The sequence below is a fragment of the Epinephelus fuscoguttatus genome, linkage group LG13 (genome assembly GCF_011397635.1).
Source record: "Epinephelus fuscoguttatus linkage group LG13, E.fuscoguttatus.final_Chr_v1".
Classification (NCBI taxonomy): Eukaryota; Metazoa; Chordata; class Actinopteri; order Perciformes; family Serranidae; genus Epinephelus; species Epinephelus fuscoguttatus.
Window position 1 is genome coordinate 8,506,350 of NC_064764.1, and position 19,643 is coordinate 8,525,992.

At 41.5% G+C, this 19,643-nt stretch overlaps 1 protein-coding gene across 1 annotated transcript in view; it reads left to right on the plus strand.

The window, feature by feature from the left end:
* Nucleotides 1-18,786, plus strand: part of col5a2a (collagen, type V, alpha 2a) — a 48,527-nt gene extending 29,741 nt beyond the window's left edge. The window contains exons 12-54 of the mRNA XM_049593780.1: nucleotides 558-611; nucleotides 752-805; nucleotides 942-995; nucleotides 1,586-1,630; nucleotides 1,954-2,007; nucleotides 2,218-2,262; nucleotides 2,418-2,471; nucleotides 2,599-2,697; nucleotides 2,833-2,877; nucleotides 2,970-3,068; nucleotides 3,182-3,235; nucleotides 3,438-3,545; nucleotides 4,598-4,651; nucleotides 4,847-4,945; nucleotides 5,061-5,114; nucleotides 5,222-5,320; nucleotides 5,429-5,482; nucleotides 5,851-5,904; nucleotides 5,996-6,049; nucleotides 6,209-6,262; nucleotides 6,442-6,486; nucleotides 6,573-6,671; nucleotides 7,182-7,289; nucleotides 7,614-7,667; nucleotides 7,871-7,924; nucleotides 8,211-8,264; nucleotides 8,374-8,427; nucleotides 8,579-8,686; nucleotides 8,954-9,007; nucleotides 9,252-9,305; nucleotides 9,670-9,831; nucleotides 10,273-10,380; nucleotides 10,549-10,656; nucleotides 10,752-10,805; nucleotides 10,886-10,993; nucleotides 11,251-11,304; nucleotides 11,489-11,596; nucleotides 14,399-14,452; nucleotides 14,634-14,741; nucleotides 15,008-15,317; nucleotides 15,651-15,832; nucleotides 16,058-16,300; nucleotides 17,191-18,786. Of these exons, the coding sequence (XP_049449737.1) occupies nucleotides 558-611; nucleotides 752-805; nucleotides 942-995; nucleotides 1,586-1,630; nucleotides 1,954-2,007; nucleotides 2,218-2,262; nucleotides 2,418-2,471; nucleotides 2,599-2,697; nucleotides 2,833-2,877; nucleotides 2,970-3,068; nucleotides 3,182-3,235; nucleotides 3,438-3,545; nucleotides 4,598-4,651; nucleotides 4,847-4,945; nucleotides 5,061-5,114; nucleotides 5,222-5,320; nucleotides 5,429-5,482; nucleotides 5,851-5,904; nucleotides 5,996-6,049; nucleotides 6,209-6,262; nucleotides 6,442-6,486; nucleotides 6,573-6,671; nucleotides 7,182-7,289; nucleotides 7,614-7,667; nucleotides 7,871-7,924; nucleotides 8,211-8,264; nucleotides 8,374-8,427; nucleotides 8,579-8,686; nucleotides 8,954-9,007; nucleotides 9,252-9,305; nucleotides 9,670-9,831; nucleotides 10,273-10,380; nucleotides 10,549-10,656; nucleotides 10,752-10,805; nucleotides 10,886-10,993; nucleotides 11,251-11,304; nucleotides 11,489-11,596; nucleotides 14,399-14,452; nucleotides 14,634-14,741; nucleotides 15,008-15,317; nucleotides 15,651-15,832; nucleotides 16,058-16,300; nucleotides 17,191-17,337 (3,717 nt within the window). The 3' untranslated portion in view covers nucleotides 17,338-18,786. The remainder of the gene's footprint in view (nucleotides 1-557; nucleotides 612-751; nucleotides 806-941; nucleotides 996-1,585; nucleotides 1,631-1,953; nucleotides 2,008-2,217; nucleotides 2,263-2,417; nucleotides 2,472-2,598; nucleotides 2,698-2,832; nucleotides 2,878-2,969; nucleotides 3,069-3,181; nucleotides 3,236-3,437; nucleotides 3,546-4,597; nucleotides 4,652-4,846; nucleotides 4,946-5,060; nucleotides 5,115-5,221; nucleotides 5,321-5,428; nucleotides 5,483-5,850; nucleotides 5,905-5,995; nucleotides 6,050-6,208; nucleotides 6,263-6,441; nucleotides 6,487-6,572; nucleotides 6,672-7,181; nucleotides 7,290-7,613; nucleotides 7,668-7,870; nucleotides 7,925-8,210; nucleotides 8,265-8,373; nucleotides 8,428-8,578; nucleotides 8,687-8,953; nucleotides 9,008-9,251; nucleotides 9,306-9,669; nucleotides 9,832-10,272; nucleotides 10,381-10,548; nucleotides 10,657-10,751; nucleotides 10,806-10,885; nucleotides 10,994-11,250; nucleotides 11,305-11,488; nucleotides 11,597-14,398; nucleotides 14,453-14,633; nucleotides 14,742-15,007; nucleotides 15,318-15,650; nucleotides 15,833-16,057; nucleotides 16,301-17,190) is intronic.
* Nucleotides 18,787-19,643: the final 857 nt, after the last annotated feature.

A 19,643-nucleotide genomic window follows, 5' to 3' on the forward strand; every position in this document is an offset into this window, starting at 1 on the left:
GTCTTAAAGCAGCACACTGGTTTTATGCCTTCATTAAAGTGATCAAAGCCATAACTCGAATACAAACTCTCACATTTCTGTCACACACCTTAATTAATGTGTATTCAGCTACAGTAAGACTGTAATCAGTAGGAAAGTTAGAAAGAGGTTGAGTAATCTGTAATTATAAGTGTGTCATCCCTACAGTTAGACAGGCCTGGTTGCATTCATGCAGTATTATTGTGAGGAGGAAGATCATGGAAATGCTAGATGATTACAAGCAGACAGATAGTATACCAACAAACTAACTGAAATGTCAAAGTATCATCATTGGTGACCTACAAACATTTTGTTTTACATGTCAAAATAATAGATGGTTGAGTCACCCCTTAATCCAAATACATTTTTTTAGCATTTCATTTGTTTTCCTTTCATGGGATAGTAAGACAAAATAAAGGACCACTATGTCAGTGACAAAAAGAAATCTGATGTGTTTGGTGGCTTTAATTTAACTTTCAAAGCAAAACTTTCTGCCACCAAATGAGTTAGTAATGTGTAAATGTCATGTCCTCACACAGGGAGAACCAGGCAAACCAGGAAATTCTGGAGAAGTTGGATTCCCTGGATCAGCGGTACGCTTTTCGACCTCTATACCTCTATCACTTAACTGCACACACTTTATTTTCTGTTTGTCATTCAGAGTTCAAAGGATAAAACCCAGTGACGTGTTGGTAGTGCTCTTAACAATACTGTTCAATGTCAAATATTTCAGGGAGCCAGAGGATTTCCAGGTACACCTGGGCCACCTGGACTGAAGGGTCACAGGGTGAGTAGAAATTCTATGTAGCATTTATGGAAGTGTTACTGAGGATATGATGCTGCTCTTTTCTTTTTCTACATGTTTGCTAAAGAATGTATGTCAGTGCACTCATTAACTGTTTTTGTTCTGTTTTTGTTAACAGGGTCACGCTGGAATCATTGGCCAAAAAGGTGAAACTGGAGCCGTTGGATCCAAGGTAAAAAACTATTGTCAGTCCGTCAGTTTTTTCGATTGGTTGAAAAGGGAAACATATTTGAATTAATTTCTATAATAATTCCTTGCCTTGCTCAAAGGCCTGTAAAACATTGTGCCATGTATCTTGTAACTCACCGACTATCAGTCTAACAGCGATTTTGGGTTCCAGTGTAGCAAGCAGATATCCAGATAAAGAACAACCGAGCCAAAACTTCCTCTTTCTTGCACCGACTATTGTTGACAGTCTAATTAGTAACTTGAGAAGCGTTATACACAGAGTCATGGCGCCCTGTCAGTTCATATCTGCATATGAATGTAGATACATTTTTTGAAAAAGGCAAATAAAAAACTAAATTATCGCCAGACAATAGCGAGTAGTTGTAGTAGTAGTAGGTTCTGAGATTGCATTTCAGCCAGTGCGTTCTGCCTTGTTTGCTCTCCGCATAAAACCAAAGCCTGCTCAAACGTGATTGATCAATACTAATCAGACTACAAACAGAAAATACAGAGAGAATTCTTCCGATACCAAAATATATCTGTTTATAGAAATGATGTTGTTACTAAACAAGTACTTTTTCTGTGGTTTTATAGGGTGCTACAGGGCCTTCAGGTCCCATGGGAGCACCTGGACCCATGGTAAGTTATATTCTAATGCTTTCTTTATTAAGGTCTCCATAAAGCAAATGGATGCTTACACTGACAGTATCTGACGCTCTCGAGTTTCCTGGAACAGCCCACGCAGCTTATACAGTTAATTATATGTACGAGTACGTGGACTGCAGTACACACACACGCACACACACACACACACACACAGACACTACTCTGAATTTGCTGCCTGCTCTTATCTTGAATGAGGCTATATCCAGTATACCATAATAACCCTCTGAACTTCCTAACTCTAAACTTTTTCATTGAATGGAGGACAGGTGTAATTTATCACTGTCTGTGTGTAACAGGGTCCTGCTGGGATGCCAGGGGAGAGAGGACGCTCTGGACCTGGTGGTATAGCAGTAAGGATCATATCACTGTGCATCCGAAACATCTGCTACCACGATCATACATTTTTCTCTCTCATTAATGGGTGGTTGTATCGTACTGTTTTGTTTATTAATTGCTCCTTCAGTGGCAGCTGTCTGCAAACTGGGGCACCTACAAAGAAAGTGCCCAACATCAGGGTTTAACTGATTCACAAGACTGAGTGATACAATTTTGTCTTTTAGGGTAAACGTGGTTCACCTGGTAACATCGGAAAGCCTGGTCCAATGGTAAGCCAGCATTCAGTGTTTACTGTACACTCCATCTTACATAGTTAAGCATGGATACTCAGATTTCATTCACTATGTTTGTACATTTGTTTAATGGATGCACAATTCCAGCTTCTTTTACTCAAGTGTAATTGTCATTGTTGTTGGTTTGACAGGGTCCCTTGGGTCTCAGCGGTCCACCTGGATATCCAGGAACCCCAGGAATGAAGGTAAGAACTGTAAAACACTCTTCATTTGACTATATACTCACGCTAATGGGCACTCACCCTAAACTGTCTATTTTATTACTACTCTTCTATGATATTACTTCTTAACATTGCCTGTTGCCTTCCAAAGGGACAACCCGGTCCAACAGGAGTCCGGGGTCCAGAGGGTCCACAGGGACAGAGAGGAGAGACTGGTCATCAGGGCAGAGCTGGACCACTTGGCCTACCGGTGAATTCCTTACTTTGCTTACACATGACATACAACACATCATGAAGAAATGAAGTTACAACTATACTTGGTATGTCAACATACTGCTCAGTGCACTGCTTTGTTGATCAAATTGGACACGTGGTGTGTTCACAGGGACCCATGGGTACAGATGGTGGCCCAGGTACCAAAGGACCATTGGTACGTACACAGTTATTTATTTTAAACAGCTTATCCGCTATTTATGATAAGGATACACAAAGGTAACATTCACTATGGCTGACTCTTCACAGGGTAATCTTGGTCCACAAGGTCCAGGCGGCCATGCTGGACCCCCTGGCCCACCAGGACCTCAGGGAAGCACTGGTCAGCCTGGTATCAAAGGACAACTGGTAAACTGGATTTACATTTTAAAGATTCTTACTGGAATTTTTTAAAATATTGAATAGACACTGACATTGCTTAACGTGCATGAGACTCAAACTTTTGCCTTTTTGTGTTACAGGGAGATGTTGGTGTACCAGGATTTAAAGGAGAGGCTGGACCCAAAGGAGAACCTGTAAGCTTCTACTACATTTATAGAAATAACTAGGTTTTAATGCTGCTCTGTATGAAATTTGGATTTCAGTGAATTATGCATTCATGCAAAACCAAATTTATGTCTTGTTTTTTACTGGACATTTTTACATATGTAATTTAAGTAAGAAAATAGGTAGAACTTGGCTTCATAGAATTTTCTGGTTTGTGCAACAACTTTCTAGGGTCCGCCAGGCTCCCAGGGAGTAATCGGACCTCAGGGTGAAGAAGGAAAGCGAGGACCACGTGGAGACTCTGGCTCTGTTGGCCCTCCCGGTCCCGTCGGAGAGAGAGTGAGTCACATTATGTCTCCTACTGTAACTTTGATCAGTCAGAGAGCTGAAGGACAGGGGTCATCTTTAGTAAATGAGAGAAAGAAAAGTAATCACTCCTTGGGGAAAATTAGGGGTTCAATTAATCGTTTCTGGTAAATTAGTATGTGAAATTGGAAATGCTGCAATGTACGCAGGGAATATTTTGACTCATTGAGAACAGCAAAATAGTTAGAATGGTTGCCTTGCAGCAAGAACATTTAAATCCCAGGCAGCTGTGGCCTTTCTGCATGATGTCTGCATGCTCTTCCCATGACTGTGTGGGGTCCTCCTTATGCTCTGGTTTCCTGCCATAGTCTGAAAGTTAGGTAGACTGGAAAATCTAAATCGCCCATATAGTGATGACTGCTCCCCAGTGACCCTGCACAAAATGAAGCCAGTAAAGAAGAAGGATAAACAGTAAAACCCCATTTTGTTTGATAGCGCTGATTTTCTAGAAACACATAGATGTAACCTTTTCTGTTTTGGGAATTTCATAAGGAGCATCCAGGCCCCAGAAAAGCAGCTTAGCCTTGCCTTTAAGTTTTCCCAGTGGCCACTCATGATATGGTAGTTGTAGGCCCAAAAAGCATTCCTCATAGACCCCTGGACACCTCACGCACACACGGTCACTTATGACCCTTTCTATTATGAATTTTTGAGCCTTGGAGGTTTTATATTTATAAAACGTTACCCAAGCAAAGAAAAACAATTTGTAAAGTCTATGAGCCAAACTGGAACTAGTGGGTGGAGCCAGTTGGAGAAACATGACTGCGCATATTCAGAGGGCTGCATAACATAGAAGTAAATCTGGAAGCTAGAGACTTTTTTTGGCAGGTGAGCAACTCAGTTGGAATGAATAGGAACCATCTTGGATCTAATATGTAGTTATTATTATACTGTACATCTATGGGAACATTCCTACAGAGAGTGTTTATTTCATTCACCTGGTTATACTCTATTATTACCTATCTTTTGTGTAAGAATAAAAGTATGAATATGATGTAGAATCTGACTCATGATGTGTTTTTCAGGGAGCTCCTGGTAACAGAGGATTCCCTGGTGCTGATGGGTTGCCAGGACCAAAGGTACATCATTGTCTACTAAATGATATAATAAAGATTCAAATATATGGGGCAAGATATGTATATAGTACCACAGAAGCTGATATTAGCAACTTATTGCCAGATGTTACCAGAGTTTGTACTGTGGGTGTTTTGTTTGGCTCTTACATGTTTTAATCAGCAAACTGAACAAGTTATCATCATTTTTTCTGTCTGAAGGGTGCTCAAGGAGATCGTGGATCATCTGGCCCACCAGGGCCAAAGGCTACTGTAGGAGACCCTGGGCGTCCAGGAGAACCTGGTTTACCAGGTGCAAGGGTAACACTGAAGAGTTTGCTATTCTGGTTTTGAGCAACTATATCATTTCATTCACTATGTTTGTTTGTATCCCACATTTCCATTGTTCATATTTTATTTGATCTCTTCATCAAAGGGTCTTACTGGTACCCCTGGAGTCCAGGGAGCAGAGGGCAAGCCAGGACCATTGGTAGGTTACAGTGGTCAAACATATTCACAATTAAACATCTGAGTTAGGTTCCAGCTTATGATAAATTATATGAAATGACTGACTCAAAGTGTTTTTTCTTTGTTTAGGGTGCACCAGGTGAAGATGGTCGTCCAGGCCCTGCAGGGTCCATTGGAAACAGAGGGCCCGCAGGAATCATGGGAGGGCCAGGCCCCAAGGGCTTCAGTGTAAGGCTGCAGAGTCCCTAAAACATTGCATTAATAGTCAGCCATGTCAGTCTGTTTATCTACTGTTGTGTTTCTCATGCAAAACATGTTTTCTTTTAACACTCAAAGGGTGACCCAGGAAAGACAGGTGAACAAGGATCTGCAGGAGTGCCAGGTCAAAGAGTGAGTACTGCGTATGAATAAACAATTGTGCGGTACACTTTATCAGCAATAAATGGGCAAGCATAGAAACTTATCAGATGCTAATCAGATCACACTTATGCAAGTGATTCATAGATCCATCAAAAGTAAACATAGCAAGAACACAGAACATATAAGCATAATAAAACACTGCATGGGTCAACAGCATGTTCTATGTGTTCTGTCGGCTTCTATATAGTGTGCTTGCTACATTCTACAATGATCCACTTTACCATAGTATATTTTGTCATTATTAGATTTTAGTTATCTAAAAATCTCACACAGCCTCAGAACACCTTTACACTCAAGATGTGCTATTGGCAGGTTGTTAATTGTCTCTTTGTCTTCAGGGTCCCCCTGGAAAAGATGGAGAAGTTGGCCCTGCTGGTCCCCCTGGCCCCTCTGTAAGTGTCTGATTTCTCTTTTGTTGAGTTCATTTTATTGTAGTTTTACTGCTATCACGAATGACTGAGACATTACTATATCCTCCCAAAGGGAGTCGCGGGAGACAGAGGAGAGCAGGGACCCCCAGGTGTAAATGGATTCCAGGTGTGTAATTGTTTTTGGTTGGTAGTAAAACAGACAACACAAAAATGCTGACTTCGAGACAATAGATGCCAGACACATGGCAGTATTAAAAATGATCAGGCTTCAGTCTGTGCTGAGGAAGTGCTCCGATGTTCGTGTTTGACTGTCTTGTGCTCATAGGGTTTGCCTGGAAATCAAGGCCCTCCTGGAGAAGCTGGAAAACCTGGTGACCAAGTGAGTGTGACAAGCTAAATGTTTTGGGCTAAATGCCTGAAGCATCCCTTTCCATGTCCTATCTTTAATATCGCTTTCTGTCCTAACAAAACTCAATCATTTGATAGAATAGAAACTTGAGAGTGATCAGGATTCAGTTTAGACTCAACATTAATAATGGCACTGTTTGTTTCTTTTAGGGTATTCCTGGAGAGCTTGGTTCTGTAGGCCAAATTGGACCAAGGGTAGGTGAATTTCATTACGCTAAAATATTCAGGCGGGTGTTAAAGTTGAATACCTGAGACTGAAGCTGATGCTCTTTCTTCCCCAGGGAGAGCGTGGTATTCCAGGGGAGAGAGGAGAGCTGGGTTCAACCGGTCTGCAGGGACCTAAGGGTATCCCTGGTGCACCTGGTCCAGATGGGCCAAAGGTATTCTGCAGAGGCCTCAACTGCATGTACAACAAAACATTATTTTTGACCATGTGATAGTTCAGTGCAGAAACATTTAAATCATTGTCAGACAAATGAAGCAAATAAGGATATATATTTTAATGTATGTATATTTAAACTGTAAAGAGATATTAGCTAATTAAATGGCCCGATGTATGTGGATCTATTACTGTGAGGGGTTAAACTAAAAGGAGAGCAAGTCTCTAGTATTTGATACCTGTTATGGCAACAGCCTGGAGTGCAGAGCACTGAGTAAGAGGGAAAATACACTGTATATCAGATAGCTAGAACTGACAGCAAGATCGTCCTCATGCCAGTGTTTTATCAGCACACACAGAGACATACACTTCTGCACAGAAGGACCAATAAACAATTTTAAAGTTTACAATGGAAAACAGGAATGGCAGCGAGTATGTTACGTTGCACTGTTGATACATGTTTAATGCTGGTAAGCTGTAAGCCTGCTAACCTCAGTGTTTGGCACTAAAGGGCAGTCCTGGTCCCCCCGGTGCCCTTGGTGACGTGGGTCCTCCAGGTCTTCAGGGAATGCCAGGAGAGAGGGGCATCTCTGGCCCTCCTGGGCCTAAAGGTGACAGAGTAAGTTCTTCATTATCTTCATTCTTATGCTACCAGTTCTTTCATATGATGTCTGTTTCATAGTACATATAAATATATGTTGACAGCAAAATGGCTTTACTTATGTGGTTGGAAAAATCAGTTACAGTGGAAATGTGCTGTAGTGCTCTTTGTGAGATGCGGTAGCAGTATGTTCTTAAGTTACAATCAATGAATCTGAGTTGTCTGTCAAGTCAATGTCTGAGTTCAGTGAATGTCACTACAGAACCCATTGACAACTTGAGTGCTGATGTCTGCCAACAACAGTAAATAAAGGAGCCTTACCCCTTTTTTTCTTTTGTGTAGGGAGCAATTGGTGAGAAAGGATCAGAAGGTACACCTGGAAACGATGGTGCAAGAGTGAGTAAATTATCTTCCACTCAGCCAAGGAAGGAAGTTATATTTACACTTGTGAGACGACAAAGAAAAAAAGACACCAATCATGTATTAGTGTATATTTTAGACTTGTCACAGCTTGTTTAAAGAGATGTGTTCATTGACTTGACTGCACAAGTTATTGTAATGAGCGGAGATATCCAAACAGATCTGTTTTCTGTCAACAGGGAGCCCCAGGCCCTGTTGGCCCGCTAGGATCTGCTGGACCCAGTGGTGAGAAGGTAGAGTCTTCCTTTTCTTTCTAGAGAGGCTGCTATTCACATCACGGGGATTCAGGGTGATGACAAGTTCTGTTTTAGGAAAGCGTCAGTTCCCAGGATGCACACTACGCTGTTAATCCTTCTGCTTTTATTTTGTTGGCTGTGTCTGACAGCATCCTCCAGTGAAGGACAGTCTTTGGCTTGCATTGCCCCCTCAAACATAAAAATATACTGGATTTATGGGGCAGCATAGGCTCAGTGAGTGGTTTTAGAAATTGTTGTCAATAAACTTGTGACATCTTTGCAGGGAGAACCTGGACCCAAAGGACCAGCTGGACCCCCAGGATCCAGAGGAATGCCGGTGAGTATACCTGACCAGTCTTTTCAAACTTAAGTCTACTTAGGCCATGTTTACAGCGGTGATACAGGATGCGTGTGCGTTCAAAATAATAATATCTCTCCTATAACAGGGAGCAAGAGGTGACCCTGGCCCAATTGGTGCTGTTGGATTTGCTGGACCTCCTGTAAGTAGATATTCATGGTCACGTTGTTTTATTTTATTTTTCCTAAAAATGATTAGCAGTTCTTCGTAATGCTCCAGGAGGTGATGTCAAAATAAAAGACAGATTCGACTAGTTTTCATGTATTCTTTTTAATGTTACCAACATTTTACAGGGTCCCGATGGGCAACCTGGAGTCAAGGGAGAGCCTGGAGAGCCAGGCCAGAAAGGAGATGCTGGATCACCAGGACCTCAAGGCTTGTCCGGTGCTCATGGACCTCCTGTGAGTTGCTCATGAAAAGACACAAGATGAAAAATACTCAGGCGAAATTAGCTTAAAAGTAGTTGTTCTATGATATTTTTATGCTGACTACTAGTCAGTGTTGTAAACATTGTCATTGTCACATTTTATTTGGTCCACTTTGAAAGTTTTACTAAATTAATTTCTACAAATCAATGTATCGTCAATGTTCTGCATGTCTTCAAAGTTCCATAGGTCAGCTTTGTAAATAGGCTGCTGATAAATGCTAACCAAGTGTTGTTTTTGTAGGGGCCTGCTGGTGTTGCTGGACTGAAAGGTGGAAGAGGAACACAGGGTGCACCAGTAAGACCATTTTATTACCATAGAAAATTTATGATAAGAGGAAATTACATGGAATAGAAAATACCTAATGAGCACAGGAAGTGTGACAATCCTAAAAGTTTAATTGATATTTTGCAGAGTTTGATGCATTTGAGTAATAAGTTAAACATTATATTTATCTCAGGTCACTTTTTCAAACAGCAAATATTGCATTCTGTCCTCATATAGCAGTATCTGAGGTTTAGGTTTAATTTTCTGCTTCCAGGGCCCCACTGGTTTCCCTGGATCTGCAGGACGAGTCGGCCCACCAGGCCCAACTGTAAGTATGGCCCTGAGTTCGTATCAAAACAAAGTTAGGGTAACATATTTGTCATATAAGTTTAAAACTGTATACATCTTTATTATCTAAAATCAGAAGGAACAGTGAAGATGACTTGCTGAATTGTTTTACCTTTGATCACTGCAATGAGACTGTTTGGGAGGAAGACCTGCAGCTGACACACTGAAAATCTTTATAGTAAACCGCTTAGTAATATGTAGATGACTATTTGAGTTGAAAGAAAGATAAAGTCACGAAGACTCTTAGATGAAGCAGGACAGCATGTTTTACAACCTACTTTGTTAAAAACACACTGAGATCTCAATGCTATACAACTGCTTATCACCACTTCGATTCCTACCAGGGTCCAGTTGGAGAACCAGGACCTCTTGGACCTCCTGGAAAAGAGGGTCCTGGCGGTCTTCGTGGAGACCATGGAGCCCCTGGAAGACAAGGAGAGCGAGGACCAGCAGGACCACCTGGCAGCCCTGGAGACAAAGGGGACTCTGGAGAAGACGGACCCACGGTAAACTGATGTCATTGTTAGGATATTACATTTTAACTGGCAGTTTCAATCAATTATTAATATGCCTGCTTCTAAATATCAGGGTCTGCTGCATCTTCTTTAATAAAAATGCAGTCGGTCATTTATAGTAACAATATTTGAAATGATCAAACCCACACATTACTCTGTAGCTGTATAAAAGTTTTAATGAAAACAAGGAGAAAGTGCTTCAGTTAAACTTATATTGCTTTTTATTGTTCCCAGCACACTTTTAATTTGTAGGTGCCTCATGACTGTGGGGTTTATTGACTCCTCTTAAAAACAAATTGGTTTGAAATAAGCTGTGAGGTTCTTGGCTTGTGTGGTGCTATTGTCAAACAGACATATTACATCAAGTTTGGATACACAGGGACCTCTGCCAGTGTTTCATCTAAATTTTCTGTGGGGTGTTATGTGCTCCAGGGTCCTGATGGTCCTCCAGGCCCAGCTGGAACTACAGGACAGAGAGGCATTGTTGGACTTCCTGGTCAGAGAGGAGAGCGCGGCATGCCAGGCCTTCCAGGACCTGCGGTCTGTATTCTGCACATGCGTGTTTTTCTTCATGCCATAGTTTAAACGTGAATCATATTAATCCTGTAACTTCTACTTTATTTAGTATGTCATATTTCAGTGCTTCATCTGGTGTGTGGAATGGTCCTTTTAGTGCGACACTGTGAGTTGCCTGTTTCTTTTTTTTAGGGTCCACCAGGAAAACAGGGATCCACAGGATCAGCTGGCGATAAAGGCCCCCCAGGTCCAGTTGGTGTTCCTGGTGCTAACGGACCTCGTGGTGATCCTGGTCCTGATGTGAGTACAACTTGTTGTGGTTCTCAAATGATGTCCGTCACAAAGTGTGTCCGTCATGTTAACAGTTGCCCTAATGTTTCCTGTCTGGTCCTCAGGGCCCTGCAGGATCTGATGGCCCCCCAGGCAAAGATGGCCTTCTTGGACTAAGAGTAAGAGACAAAGAGACTGAAAATATGCCCTGTGTGTTGTTTTACATATCGCATAGTGACTGACATGTGTTACTTTCCAGGGAGACAGAGGAGATCCTGGTCCAGAAGGTTTGATTGGTCCTCTGGGACATCCTGGCACTCCAGGTCCTGTTGGTGCACCGGGTGATGCTGGAAGGAGAGGAGAGGCTGTAAGTGTCTCCTAGAATCTGTGTGTTAGGATGTCTGTCAGTTCATCAGGAAACAAGCATGTGATAACAGATTTACACATGATTACATTCTGGGAGTGGATCTGATGTAAGCCCTGAGGGCACGTTGGAACGTGTATGAACTTCATACTAAGTGATAGGAGTGATGTGTTTGGGTATAACAAGCAAGCAAGAGTTTTTCAGTGCTGGCAGAGGGCTGTGTTCCCTGAGGGACTCCTAATGATTTGACTCATTTGCAGGGCTCAAGAGGACCCGTTGGTCCACCTGGCTCAGCTGGAAAGAGAGGATTAGTGGTGAGTGTCAAACTAAGAACATCTTGTCGTTATACAGTACATTAACATGTGCTAGATGCATTGTAGATTTTTGTAAATGATAAATTTACATGAACATGACAGCTGATATAAGCCCAGAAACAGCATGAAAATGTCCCCAGTTCAAAACAGTCTTTGTGAAATGTGTTAAATCTTTCTAATTCAGGGACCCCAAGGACCAAGAGGAGATAAGGGTGACCTGGGAGATCACGGAGAGAGAGGGCAGAAGGGACATCGAGGCTTTACTGGTTTGCAGGGTCTTCCTGGACCTCCAGTAAGTTAAAATCCTGACTCACCTCACTGTGGATTCTTCTCTGTACTCGTCACCCACCTTGTGTGCACACTTTCTCTCCACTGTTCACACTGACTTTTGCCATCTGTGTTCTAAAACACAAATGTGGTGGGGCAGTGATTAAAAGTTCAAATGCATTCAGCTAACTTTTAATGGCTTTCAGAGCTTCCAACACAAGTGCAGGCACTGGGTGATTCCACCTGAGAGTCCTCTGTTGACACTGCAGTTCAGGAGAGGCTACAAAACCTTCAACATAGTCACCCTTTCTTTTTTATAGTACTGACAGTAAAGACAGTTTAGAAGCACAAATCTCATGTCTGACTGAGGACATGACGGCAGTCACACCAGGATTGGATTTATCAAAGTGTTTTGATCCGAGGTGTCTGACCATGGAGAATGTTAAAGCAGGTGTGATGTGGATAGCAATCTAAAGCCTAATATATATGGCAGACAATTGATAGAGCAGTAAACAGACTGCCTATTGTTTTGTTTTGTCATCATAAATGACTGCAGGGGGTGAGTTTATTTATTTTTTTATTTGCTGTTTGGAGTCATTTTTCATTTTTAAAGCCCCCTTAAATTAGCCCCTGAATTTAAACCCTAAGTATTTTTGTTTAAAATAAAATATTCTGGACTAAATAACAATTAAACTCAAAGTTAAAGGAGCAGTGTGAAGGATTCAGTGGTAGCTAGTGGTGAGGATTGCAGTTTGCAACAAGCTGAAACTTTTCCATTGTGCCAAGCATGAACTCCCAGTTAGCATTCCTTCAGTCAGTACGTTTACATGCGCGCAGTAGTTGAGCTAATCAGTCAAGTCGGACTTCTCATCTTGTCTGAGTATGAATGCAGAAGAGAAAATCTAATTTCTGACCAAGTACGTCTGACTCCGCCTTGATAGTGCGTATTGAACTAGTTCCAGCTCTTGTTCAGAAACTTTTTAAAATAAATCAGTATCAGAATCAGAATCAGAAATACTTTATTGATCCCCGAGGGGAAATTATTTATGTTACAGGTGCTCCTTGCAAGAGAGGAAAGATACGTGAAAATATAAGAAATTTAAACAGTAGTATTAACAAATATATAGTTAAATAAACAGGAATTATTAACAAACATAAATGTAAATAAATATATATATATATATATATATATATATATATATATTGTATACTGAACAAGATTATTTACACAAACAGAATATATACAGTCAGGGTGAATGGGGTTATTGCACAAGTTAAATTAAATTATTGCAGTGTGTGAAGAAGTCTCAGGGCCTCTCAGAGGGAGGAGTTGTACAGTTTGATGGCCACAGGCAGGAATGATTTCCTGTGGCACTCAGTGGTACATCTTGGTGGTATGAGTCTCCCACTGAAAGTACTCTTGTGCCTGACCAGCACATGGTGGAGTGGGTGTGAGACATTGTCCAAGATAGTTCGTAGTTTAGACAGCATCCTCCTCTCTGACACCACCATCAGAGAGTCACACTCCGTTCCCACAACATCACTGGCCTTGCAAAATAAATCCACGTTTCGCGTTTTCAGACCATCCATAAACTTCAAAATGTTTAGCTCCTTTAGCTGACGGAGCATGAATGTAGTTTCCTCATCTGTCCAGAAGCGCGTCCTCTGCTTCTCGGTCGCCATGGTGTTTGTTTGTTTTTCCAGGAGTTACTGCACTGCTGCTACGTCATCTCCTTCTTCTTCCGGGTGAGAGCCCACGAAAGAAAAAGTGGTGCACGCACAGAACACAGAGTCCGACTCCAGTCAATCTAAGTGGATACATGCAGCAATAGTTCAATGTTCAATTGAATAATCTAGGTGTGTTAGTCGATAGTCCAGATAGTCCAATTTCAGTCGGATTAAGCTCTTTACATGCATTGAAATGTCCGGTTTCAGTCAGACTAAGCCAATAATTCGATTTTCTCAAGCTGCGTGTAAACATACTGAGTGTTCATTGTTCAGGAGGTTTTTACTTGGAGCTAAATTATCCTCAGAGGTCTCAGACCTGGGGTGTTTACAAGTGGCAAAACACTGAATAAAGCAGTTTCACGTTACAAATCAGTGTTTCTCCTATGCTGCTCGGCTTGTCAGACCAGCGTCTGCTAATATGTGCTTACCTTTTTCTCTATTAACTTAAGACTCAGATGTTCAGCAGGTTTTTACCAGTAGCCGAATTATTGGCAGAGGTCTCTTCCACTCCAGAACAAATGGACCCAGTGATTTAAACCAGTAAAAACACTAAGTAAAGCAGTTTCACATTAAAAATCGGTGTTATTCCGATACTGTACGGTTCATTGTGGAGGGCGTGCTACAGTAGCCGATGCAAGAATGTGAATGGCCCCACCAGCACTTAAAATCCTTATTGGTGCAGAATCTGACTTAGAAAACTGGTCATAATATTGTTGATTGCCTGAAGAGTTTTAAACACACTTTTTTGAAGCATACATTTTCTGCAAACTACAACATGGGTGTTCACCTGTTTCCAAAACTGAACCTTTTGTTTCTCAAATGCATCAGAATGTACAAAAACTATATTATACACTGTATGATCTAGAATAGTAATATAAGCAGAAAACAGATTTTGTTGTATTTAGATTCAGAGTACTCTCCTTTTGTATGGTGCTGTTACAAACTTGGGACTTCTCCTGCTTGAGTATCATCCAACGGGTCATAGTCATCATGTGCAGGTCCACCTGTGCATTGTGTGATATCTAGGTAAACTTTTAAATCTAATGTGTGTAAATTCTATGCATGAAGAGACTAATGAATATTGACCTCTTTCCTTTAGGGTACAACAGGTGAGCAGGGAGCTCCAGGAATTGTTGGACCAAGTGGACCGAGGGTAAATGCTACACTTCCATCTGCTTTTTCCTTTGTCATACTGCTTTTTCTGTGATAATATAACAAGTTTGACATGGAGCAAACAGAATATATATTTTAGTTTTATTCCAGCTCTCATATTTGAATCAAACTCCTTATTTTAAGACTAAAGACTAACAGTGTTTTATATGAATATGATTCAGGGGCCTCCTGGACCTATTGGGCCTCCTGGAAAGGAAGGATACATTGGACAGCCTGGGCCGATGGGACCTCCTGGAACTCGTGGAATCAGTGGAGAAATTGGACCAGAGGTATTTACTCATTATACAGAGTTGAGTTGTAAGTTAGTTGAACTTGTAAAGAGATTACAGCAAATGTAGTTTATAAGCAGCCAGTTGTAGAGTCAGCTGTTAGGAAGGATCAGACTGTCATTAAAGTGTTGAACATCTTTTCAACAGATGTTCAGTAGGTAGGGAATAATAAGAGGCTTATTATTGTGTGTACGGAGTTCTGAGCAGTAAATAAAGACTATATATATGATTCTAAATAAAACATTCTACTATTCCTAAATCCACAGGGCCCTCCAGGAGAACCTGGACCCCCAGGCCCTCCTGGTCCCCCAGGACCTCCCATGGCTGCTGTGGATGACCTCTTTGACGGCCCTCTGGATTATGACTCCGGCCCCCCTCCTCCTCCTGAGTTCAGTGAGGATGAGGCTCTGCCCAACAGCAACTCCTCCACCATAGTGCCTGTGGATCCCGGCGTTCAGGCCACCCTGAAGGCCCTCAGCAGCCAGATCGATAGCATGAAGAGCCCCGACGGTAGCAGGAAGCATCCTGCCAGGACCTGCGATGACCTTAAGAGATGCTACCCAATGAAGAAGAGTGGTGAGTGTCAGTGAAAAGTCATTGAGTGAGAGGAGTGTTTGGGAAGATTTTACACTAAGGTAATAAGTGACAGGAAATCTATATTCTACACTTACTATGTAAAAAACAGAACTGAAATACAGTCTTTTGTCTTCTAGTTTATTACACTCTTCAGTGCTGTTTTGACTTTAACATGATAAATGTAGAAATACTGTCGGGACATGATGCCTCTAAACCTGCTTGTTTGCAATACAGCTGACTGATTTTACCATCACAGTGTTTGCAGCTGTAGAATAAATCAGCAATGTGGTCAAAAGCCACATGTCCATAATTCCTGCTCATTCTGTTGCGTAGGTGAGTACTGGGTGGATCCAAACCAAGGCAGTGTGGAGGATGCCATCAAAGTGCACTGCAACATGGACACCGGAGAGACCTGCATCTCTGCCAACCCATCCAGCATACCTCGTAAAGTGTGGTGGAGCTCTTCCAGGAACAAACCTGTTTGGTTCGGAGCTGACATCAACAGTGGAACACATGTGAGCAGTTACATTTTGATGATGGGAAAGAGAGGGAAGCAGGGCTTTGTACAGGGAAGACTTTATAGGGGGAAAAAATTGTAAAAAAAAATTAAAAAATCATCAATCAACCATGTCTGGGGGCAACAACCAGTGAAACTCATGCTGTATTTTTTATTAGTTCAACTCGACTTACTGGTGGATTTCTGTGAGGCTCTGTATTGATCGCTGTATTTCTTTCTCTAGTTCACGTATGGCAACAAGGATCAGCCGATAAACTCCGTCACAGTTCAGATGACATTCATCCGCCTGCTCTCCAAAGAAGCATCTCAGACCATCACCTACCACTGCAAGAACTCTGTGGGCTACAAGGACGAGAAGGCGGGCAACTTTAAGAAAGCTGTCATCCTCAAGGGCTCCAATGATCTGGAGCTCAAAGCAGAGGGAAACAACCGCTTCAGATACACAGTGGTGGAGGACACCTGCTCAGTAAGTTCACACATTTCAACAGTGGCTGTCTAGTCAATGTGAACATAAGCAAAGGACACTGTAAAGCAAATATTGCGTCTGTTCAACGGTTTGTTCCTCCCCAGTTTAGCAACTGTTTTGGTTCACTCTCATTGTTCTCATTTGCATTGTATCCAGTCACAGCAGTTCGCTGTTCTTAGCAAAAGATAATACCAGAGGGCAGAAAGACAGATTTAGTGACCAGCTGGGAACAAGTTGCAGCATTCAGCAGCTACAGAGCCGGATATTTCCCCCAAGAGTGCGTGGAGACCAAAAACAGAGCTTTAATAAGACTAAATGTTGTACTTGCATTTTTTTATTATTATTTTTTTTACATTGTTGTGCTGCCCCCTAGTGGCTGAAAATTGAAGCTAAGAATCTGTAAGCAGTATTAAATAGTGCATTTGCGGGGGACTCTTTACAGTCATAGATTATTACACATCTGGTGCTCCAGTGAGCATTTTGGCGACATGATGGTGTATGTGGCATTGAGTCAAAACAAACTACAGTGTGTGTGCGTTCATGATAACAATGGAAAATGTCATCCAGCGCCACAGTGTGTCTCAATGATGTGTTTTTAATAGTTTTTGGACAGCAGCGGAGCTCTGTGGCACAGAGGAATGAGATACATCAGATTGCTGCTACATAGGCAGTACTTGTTAGTTGGATTCATTAATGGTTGGTTTGGGTCTTTTATGTTATTTATGGACAATAAGAAAAATAGAAAACAAAGTTTAAACTTATTTGCACAGATGAAATAAATACAGTATGGCAGCACCCAGCTGCTCCTGAGCATTAAAATACAGTTTAGCTCTTCACTATAGAGAACTATTAAGTTAATCACTGAACTTCTGTTTGTCAATCTTTTACAGCAAGCAAATGGCAACTGGGGCAAGACAGTGTTTGAGTACAGGACACAGAAAACAGCAAGACTTCCTATTGTGGATATGGCCCCTGTGGACATTGGTGGCGCAGATCAAGAGTTCGGCATCGACATCGGGCCAGTGTGCTTCTTGTAAAATCATCAACAGGGAAGCGTCGAGGAGAATCCTGAGACTATTGAACTGACAGCTGACACGATCAGCCACGTTGTACATACGAGTACTGAGGACTATTCTGGCCCTGTGGCAAGATATTTATTGTGCCTTTCGACCCAGTTCAAGACATCGAAGATTTGTAAGTTAGAATGAATGTTTGGAATTTGCTTTAAAAAGAAAATTGCTAAAAATCAGAATCATTCCTCTGTCTTCTTGTGTGTTTGACTCCAAACGTGATGATGATCTGAGGCCCACTATTGTGTAGTTTGATCTAAAGATATTACCCTCTAATTTTATTTCAGAAAACATTGCCAAAGATTTATGAATATGAAAGCTTTAAAATGGTAATTGTAACTGCTGTTAATAGGCCCAGAAAAATCCCACTGAAGCTACGTCAAATGTCCCTCCACTACTATTTTATACAGATTTGTCTATTCATTTTTTGTTTAAATTGTGTGCATATACAACAACATTGTGGTGCTATTGAGGAAACAAATACAGCTTGTGATGCGTTCACAGGCGCAGGTATTTTCTCAAGACAGTTTTGATGAACAAATGTCTGTATCCAGTTATTTGAAACTCTGTACTGACCACGTAGAACATTAAAAGACACATTAAGACTGTCGATTCCTCAGTGTTAGCTACCTCGTCACCGAAACTGAGAAACGATGACAATACATGTAAATCTTTTTTTCACAGGTGCTGTTTTGTAAGTAGTGTGATCCTTGTGCACTTCTCCCGGCTGCGCGGTACAGGGCAGGGTGTGGGGGTACCAATAAAGATCTTTCTGTCAACGACGGAGAGACGAATGAGGTGTCGTGTGAGTGGTGTGTGGTGATTTGTAACATTTTTATTTTCCCTTCAGTTTCAATATCGTAAACGGTAGCACAGAATATTCTATTTTTTATGCATGTCAGTTCCCCCTTTTCAGTATCCTGGACTTTATATGCTCTTGAAATCCTTTTTATTATCAGTTTTATAGAATAAGGTGGCTGTGAGTGCCTGTTTGCTTTGTATTTCTTGCTATGCAACAAATTAAACAAACTGCTTGTTTATCCCCCCAAGCTCCTGTCATATTAATTCAGGTATAGTTAGGTCCTCTACGTTTGTCATTTTGCACACAAGCTCATTTTTAGACAAACTCTGTAGTTAAACGATGTATTTAACATAATGTTCACAGTTGTTTCTAATGTAAGCTGTTTGTTTTAATTTTTCATGAATGTGCCTTCAAGTAATTCTATTGTGACCATTTGGTTCGTATTTGAGTATATTTATTAGAGATTTGTAACTTTTGCGAGGCTAGACTGCCTGCTAACACCCCAGCGGCAGAGAGGAAGAGAACGAGGAGGAGGTGGAGGAGGAGGAGGAAGGGGCTTTCCACACTGGAAGCAGATGCATTTCATCTTTGAAAATAAATATTGAAAATACTTCTCTCTGCCTGTTCTTGTTTTAGAAGAGTTCATTTGGTCCTTTAAAAACTTTGTATCATTACAGAATCGTTTCAGCCTCAAGGGGCTGTGAAATCCTGAGGCGAAAAACCTGAAAAATAGAGATGAAGGTAAAATGTGATGTTGGACCACAAAATGAACACAGATGTAAATGAAGAAGTAGGACAATGGCAGAGGGAACTGCTCCTGAGACTTACTCACTATTGCAAGTCACACAAGTATCTACAGCAAGACTACGAATCTATAGCCATCAGACTGTATAAAATAATGGATGTAGACATCACTCACTGGTTTGTGGATTCCTAGTTTGAAGCCTCGAGTTTATCTTTTTGGCCGTCGCCATCTTGGATTTTTGGAGCCAGAATTGGACTGTGCTTGGACGAGAGGGTGGAGCTGTGGAGGAGCAAGGGGTGCATCTGACTCCAGACAGACACCCCCTTAATTATGCCTTACTTTAATCCTTGATAAAATGTAAACAGGTAAGTTATAAAAAAAAATGTTGAAATTAGCTATAGAGACCAAAACTGTTTTTGCACCAGGCTGTAAACATGTGTAATTCTGCTGTAAAGTTGGGTATTTTAACATGGGGGTCTATGGGGATTGACTTGCTCTTTAAGGCAGCCTCAAGTGGCCATTAGAGGAACTGCAGTTTATGGCACTTCGTGTCAGCTTTGTTTTATTTTTTCAGCCCTGGAGGTGCTGCTTGATAAACATGCTATGGACCTTTTCCACTGTGACTTTTCACTGCGCTGATTTGCCCTTCCATCATCAATTTAGACAAACCGTGCCACGCCAAGCCGTGCCAGAGATGGAACTTCTCCAGAGAAGGTCCAAACGTTG